At 32.5% G+C, this 7,242-nt stretch overlaps 1 protein-coding gene across 2 annotated transcripts; it reads left to right on the top strand.

Moving 5' to 3' along the window:
- Window positions 1-2,413: 2,413 nt before the first annotated feature.
- LOC107892925 (uncharacterized) lies at window positions 2,414-5,977 on the top strand. 2 transcript variants are annotated; one of them, XM_016817973.2, is made up of 5 exons: window positions 2,414-2,833; window positions 3,237-3,372; window positions 3,472-4,146; window positions 4,438-4,621; window positions 5,467-5,977. In XM_016817973.2, the coding sequence occupies exons 1-5, from the start codon at window positions 2,757-2,759 to the stop codon at window positions 5,490-5,492; spliced, it is 1,098 nt and encodes a 365-aa protein (XP_016673462.2). In that variant the 5' UTR covers window positions 2,414-2,756; the 3' UTR covers window positions 5,493-5,977. The 2 variants fall into 2 exon arrangements, with proteins under 2 accessions (XP_016673462.2, XP_016673508.2); XM_016818019.2 differs by having other exon boundaries at window positions 2,428-2,833; window positions 3,472-3,873.
- Window positions 5,978-7,242: the final 1,265 nt, after the last annotated feature.

Raw genomic sequence — 7,242 nt, 5'->3', positions numbered from 1 at the left:
TTATCTATCGAAATAATACTCTTACCGATCTATTAACAACAAGTAGATCTACGCCAGGGGAATTAGTAATGTGTCAGGAAAAATTGGTACAAGAAGCCGTGGATACACTTCTTGATAATAGAATCCGTGGACAACCAATGAGGGACGGTCATAATAAGGTTTACAAGTCGTTTTCAGATGGAATTGAAGGCAAAGAGGGAAGATTTCACGCAAACGAGTCAATTATTCGGGACGTTCTGTCATTGTTGTTGGCCCCTCACTTTCATTACATCGCTGTGGATTGCCTCGCGAAATAGCAATAGAACTTTTCCAGACATTTGTAATTCGCGGTCTAATTAGACAACATCTTGCTCCGAACATAGGAGTTGCTAAGGGTAAAATTCGGGAAATACTGTAAGAAGTTATGCGGGGACATCCTGTATTGCTGAATAGAGCACCTACTTTGCATAGATTAGGTACACAGGCATTCCAACCTATTTTAGTGGAAGGACGCGCTATTTGTTTACATCCATTAGTTTGTAAGGGATTCAATGCAGACTTTGAGGGGGATCAAATGGCAGTTCATGTACCTTTATCTTTAGAGGCGCAAGCGAAGCAATATTCATTTCAATGCAACATTTATCATAGTAGCATAATTTAAATTATAGTCAGTACAAATTCAATTTCATGAGTGAAATTAACAATCACCAATATGTTACCAAAGTCTCTAATGCAAATGCAATAACTCATATCATCATAATTAGCACCAAGCTATTGTCACTTATGTTTCAAGTACATATAAATATATTATATATATTTATCTTCAATAGCACAATTTATGTAAGCGTAACACCGAATTCATCATCACAAAGCGCAGTTACCTCTACGTTTATTCCACATTTGATTATATCAACTAGCTATTGAACGAAACAAATAATTGAAAGAAAATTATAGTAGCACAAATCGTGATATCAATTCTATGCTCATTTTTTTTTGTCTTTATTGTTTCGGTATCTTCTTTAATTATACAATAAATTTGATTACCGAAACAATATTAATTCCTCATTTAATAAGTACATACCGACAACCAAACATATTTTACATTCTTTACAAATAAGTCCCCTTTTTAACCTAAAATGCGTGTATCTCAAAAGTTACCCGGTTAAATCTTAATCTGTTTTCATAAATATACTACAGGTACATCAACTTATTGTTATTTATTAACCAACCTCAAAATTCTTATCCTTTTCATTTAGGTCCTTTCATTGACAACCACCTATCTTAACATATATTCAATCTCACCCATCTATTTACAAACGTGTATATATATAAATCTAAACCAAGTCCATCAAATACTACATAATTCTATTTGAACTTAGAAAATCTAGCTAATGGGTCGATTTTACTAACCTAATTAAATTAGAAATTCAAGAAAATTATTAGAGAAACTTCCTTACCTTTGATGTAATTGTTGGACGGTATGGATGGATGAACTCAAGCATGTACGGCAAATGAAATTAGAATGCTTCTCTCTCCCACTTAATTTACTTAAGGGTAATAATTATATAAATAATCAATGGCCACTATTTCACTAAACTTAAGAAAACGGAAATGAGTGGCTATGATAGAGCGGTGCTTGTCATGGTCTAATTGCATTTAGACCCCTTGGAGGCCATGCAGTCTTTAGTTTATGTGATTAAGTCCTGCATCACCTAATAACTTCAACTACAATCCACATTTTGATGTCTTCTCTACATCACAACTGGATAAAACTTTAATGACACTCAATTCCAAAAAATTAATCCCCAAGGAAACGTGAGTTAATGTTTTGGAGTGTTATCATTTTGAATTCTAAAAACAATATTATTAAGAGGGACAGTTATGAACCCAAATATGAAAAATAAAATGCATAATATAAAAAAATATTATCAATCATCAAATTGTACCGTAATCCATTAGGGACATATTTAGTTCCTACTTAATTTTCTCTATTTCAATCATCTTACAATTGGGTCCTTGTACTACTTAAATAAATAAACTTCTAATCTAGTCCCGTTCTATTCATTGTGTATTAAATAATTTTAATTAATAAAATTCCATACTTGTTTGATAACTAAATTGATTAAAATTTCAGACAGCTCGATTTTATAAATTTTGTCTCATAATTGATTTTTTCGACACCGACAAAAATTAGATTGTTACACTACAACTTTATACATAGTACAAGTCTAATAGCAAAACTTAACCAAACATGTTTAATTGATACCGTTTGGGTCAAAATTGAAATTTTAAATTTGAAAAGCTCAAAACTAAAAATTAACCAATTTGAAGAGTAAGGGACTAAAATTAATGAAATTAAAAGATAAAGACAAAATACACAAATTAAGCAGAGTACAGGGAATAACAGCAAAATTAAACCTCCTTTTTTCCCCCTACCATCATTGCTTTGCGCCATTGTTTTTTCACGTAAATTTAATCTTGAAAAAAGGCTGTTAATAATTGAATTTCATCAATTTTTTCCTCTGGAACCCTAAAACCCTAATAAATCCCCAAATCACAGCAAAAATAAGATAGAAAAATTCATTTGTAGTTCTATTCCACTTCCAATTCATTTAATTTTCATCTAAAGAAAATGCCTTTTTGTTCGCTTTTCTCCTTCATTTACTTCGTCGATCATTGTTTCAGAATTCGTTTTCTCTTTGAAAAGCGAAAGTTTTAATTATTTAAAATTCGTATCACGTTTATTTCACTTTGTATGATTTGTATACAGAAAAAAAATGGAATCAAGCTTGCTTCAATGGGAATCCGACCCCTTATTCTCAGCCGCCGAAGTCGTTCAAGATTCAGCTGACAGGTTTTTCTTTTTCATCCCCTAAGAATTAACATTTTTACTAATTTTTAGTTTTCTTTTTTCTTTTTTATTTAATTGTAGAATTTAGTTGTATTGCTTGGTTTTCTTTTTAATTTCTCTCCAACTACCTATGAAATAAACAAATGTTAGGATTTGTCGCTTCTTTTGTCCTTTTTTTTTGGGGGGAATAGTGGCAGCTAAATTAGTTCTGATTTTCTTACAATGAATGCCCTCATTGCATCTACTGAAGTGAAATAAAAAGCTATTTTAATAGACCTTGACTTATGCTTTTAAATTGGCCTAGTTTTCTGTCATTATATTAATGTGGAGTGATTTACTATGCTGTGGGTTATATTCTTAGTAAAGTTTCTTCAAAACTAATGATCTTTTGGTTTGGTATTTTCAGGATGGAATCGTTTTTTCGACTTCTTTTGCACGAAAAAACTCTTCTTCAAAGTGATCTTCCTGACCCAAAGCTGCTTACTTCAATTGGATATCATACGCGTGATCTCGCAACCGTACTCGAGACAGCGAAATGGCAGGTATTAATTCGTATTTACTCTTGAGTTTTATATCCTTTTTGCAGTTTTTGTTTTTTTGAAATTCTCTAATTAGGTTACTTTATTGTTTGCTTTAATTAGTTGGAAGATTTTGAAAGAGCAGTTAACTCATCGGCTAGGATGGACCAGTCTCACTCTAGGGAGCATGTAATTTCTAGACATAAGCAGTTTATTATAGCCATTAGAGGAGAGATAAATGATGTTGAGAAAAGCTTGGAGGACATGGAATTGGGAAATCCCATGAAAAACTCCAAGTGGGGAAACTTGAATCAACAAGATAGAGATGGCTTGGCATTGTTTCTTTCTGGTGGGAATCATAATGAACACGATGTTGGTTTTGACCTGGATCCAGTCTCAGCATCATGCTCAACAGATGCTGGAATTGTTGCAAATGGATGTGGAGAAATTGAAGAAGTAAATACAAACGGTGTTGCTCATAGTAGCCATTATTATGGTTCCATGAAGGAGAATAACTTAAGGAAGGTAGGTTCTCATTATTCTATAAAATTGGGAGTAGATGCAGCTAATTCTTGTAACGGTAATAGTCAAGATAGAAGTTTGGATTTAGAAGCTAGTGAAAGCAAACCTAAGAGCTCCTTGCATGAGAATAAGTTTAGAAGTTCTCCCAGCCAAATTAATCTCTTTAGGTTCTTCAATAATCTATGGAGTAGGGTTCCTAGCAATTATACGAAGCGATTGAAAGATGGTGAAGAAGTGCATACCCCTTTGCACATTGATACTTCTCTTGCGGCACAGGTATGTTTCATCGCCCATGCTATCACTTCAATCCATATTAACAGTAATCATTTCAAGGTATGGCAGTGAAGTAGTTAGCTCAGGATTCTGCTCTAGCATTAAACAAAACTGATTTCTTAACTAAAGGTATACTATCTAAAAAGAAGAACCAAATTTGGAAAAATCAGCACTGTAGTTTTGGTCCTTCTTTTTTGTGTCTTTAATTACTAACCTTACTTATCGCTTCCTCTATAGCACAGCCTTGTTGCATTGGTCAGTAACCTCATCTTATGGTCTGAATCTCTTTCCCAGGGTCAGCATATTGGGCTGAGTTCTGCACCTGGGGACAATAGTGGGTTTCTGGTAAAGGTCATGCACCTACGAAGGAGGCTTGGGGCATGTGATTCCAGATTTGCTAGGTTTTCATATCTTTTTAAACTTAATCGGCGATCTGTTCAAATGATACTGACAGTTGTGTTTGCCTTCATGCTTTTAGGTAAGCACCTGAATTGTATCTGCAATCTTTTCATTATAGTCTTCAGTGCTAACTCCAACAATCTATCTGTTAGATGTATTTTAGATCATTGAATGTATTTTCTATATCTTTAACTTTTTAGGCATTCTTTGATAAATCTTTTGCGTGCTTGTTTGTCTGATCACCTTTGAGGTGCTTACATATATTAATCTGCTATGGATTGGAGATAATATGACTAGTCTTCTAGTGAATGGCGACCAAAGTACTGTATCTTAAATGTCTTTTCTGATGATGTTTTCTTTAAGAATTTAAAGGCTTCATTTGGTTTTTGAAAATATTTTCTATTTTCATTATATGAACCAAGGCCAATTCATCAATTATTAAACTTGAAAAACCCTTGTTTTCAACTTTATTGATTTTGCGAAGCTTTTTTAGTTAAAACAATGTTTTTTTCTTCTTCTAGTTTTCACATTTTTATTTTCATTTTCAAAAAATCATTTTTAAATTTTCAACTAAACATGTTTTTTTTTAATGTTCTCCATTTCTCCCCAAAAAAAAAAAGAAAAGTGAAAATTGCATCTGTTTCTTGAAACCAAATGGAGCCTAATTGTCATGCAACAGATGGAAGAAAAAGGTTAAGCTTTAATATATAAATTCCATGAAATCAAGTTGTTTATAACTGGTCGAATCCCTTAAAAAAGGTTTTAGCGTGCCGAATGAATTGAAGTAATTAGGATATCACATGACTTGGTTTCCTCTTACATCTCAGTAGCCCATGCGCCATGAAAGAAATATATGCTTTGCTTATTAAATTAGGGCCTGCAGGAGAATAAACTAATCTTTATCAAATAACTCTATTCATGCAGGTATATTGGTCTCCCATGTCACTTGAAAACGGTTGTTTGCAATTCGAGAAGATCATCATTGCATGCCTGAAGTGAGTGACAATTCTGTTGTTTGTGTGTGCTGATATTCTCCAGTGTAGGGGTTGTTTCTTGTAACAATTACTGAGCATATAATCACTGATCATGACTCATGAGTAAAACATGCTTCTGGTTAGCAACAATTCTTGGGAGTATTTCGTCGATTCGATTGTTCTCGAAGGTTTCATGTCAAACTGCTAGGAAGTGGCTAGTCGCTGCCGTTTGCTGAAGCAAGTCTGAGCAGCTTGCTATTACAAAGTAGTCTCTGAGTTTGGTAAGCAAGCCTTGAGATCTATTCTCTGCAATAGAGAACTAGCTGTATCTGGTGTACTCTTAAGAGCAACTAATCGGTGAATTTATTCTCTGCCATTGATATACACTATTGGGATTAGAGGTGTATTATTCATCTGCTTACTTTCTGAGTTTAATAATCGTTTTTAGCTGTGATTCAACAGATTTAGATGTCTGTTCTGTTTATTTAATTGATTCAGAGAAATTTCCATTATTTAATTTAAGCCCAAGAGACTCCATGGATTATATATACAGAGAAAACATGTTTGATTTAACAAAATCATGTCAATATTATTCAAACATCAAATCCGGAGGAGTTACAGGTAGCTTGGAGGATTTACAGATGGCCCGGATGACTTTATAGATGGTCCTGAGATGTCTCATAGATGAGTAAAGGACTTGGTAAAAACTCCGTATTGCTCATAAAAGGTGCACATGCATTAAGTGTTTTTGGTATAACAATGAAGCAAAGAAAGCAAGTGTTGGTGACAGACGAAACACGATCATGGAATAGTCATATAATGTGATAAATGAAATGACTCATGGATGATGCAACTGCAACTGTGCTTGCTCCAAACACTTCTCCAATTAAGCGTCACTCCTTTATTCTTTTGGGGCTTATTTGATTGCCACGTCAATGAATTATTATTAAAAGAATGTGTGGGTCACATTATTGATTTCATTTTAAGTTTTTTTTTTGTAAAATAAAATAAAATAATTAATTACATGGAGCATGTAAGTTAGAAATTTTATCACATGTTTGCATGTGGAAGCAAAAAATTTAGAAAATTGGTGCATGTTTAAAAATATACAATTGTCGGTAGGTGGAGGTAGTAGAGCGTACATTATAAATTTAAAATGTGTAAATAAATTAAAATATGGTTTTGGTTGAGTAATAGATTTGGCTTTTTTTTTAATGTAATTGACAAGGGTTCAGACCTCACTACATGTATATATATATTAAATTAAAAAGAATAAAGTACTCTCAAATAACATAATTTATTTTAAATACGGAAAATTATTTTTGTAATTTCCTAACTAAGTTGGTGTCTAGTTGTCTCGTGACACCATTTAAATCAAGGATTTTATTAATAGTATAGATAATTTACATAATCATACTTTTTTAGGCATATTTACTAATTTAGTCCTAACATTTACCCATTTTGTCACTTTGACTATACCTTTTTTTAATTATTTTGGCATTTAACCTTCAAAATTTAGTTAAATTACACTTTTTTTAGATGGAAAAATTGATTAAATTGTTAAAATTTTAAGGAAATTGACAAGGCAACTCATGTGATTGTCCAGGCACACTTCATAAAAATTCAACAAAACCTAATAAAATACAAAAAAAAATAAAAATATTCATAAATTCTTAAAAAAATTTCGTAAAAATAATTTTTTATCCAAGTCACTGAAGTACAAATA

The sequence above is a fragment of the Gossypium hirsutum genome, chromosome A01 (genome assembly GCF_007990345.1).
Source record: "Gossypium hirsutum isolate 1008001.06 chromosome A01, Gossypium_hirsutum_v2.1, whole genome shotgun sequence".
Classification (NCBI taxonomy): Eukaryota; Viridiplantae; Streptophyta; class Magnoliopsida; order Malvales; family Malvaceae; genus Gossypium; species Gossypium hirsutum.
Note: the sequence above shows the minus strand (reverse complement) of the source record. Positions and strands in the feature narration are given on the sequence as shown.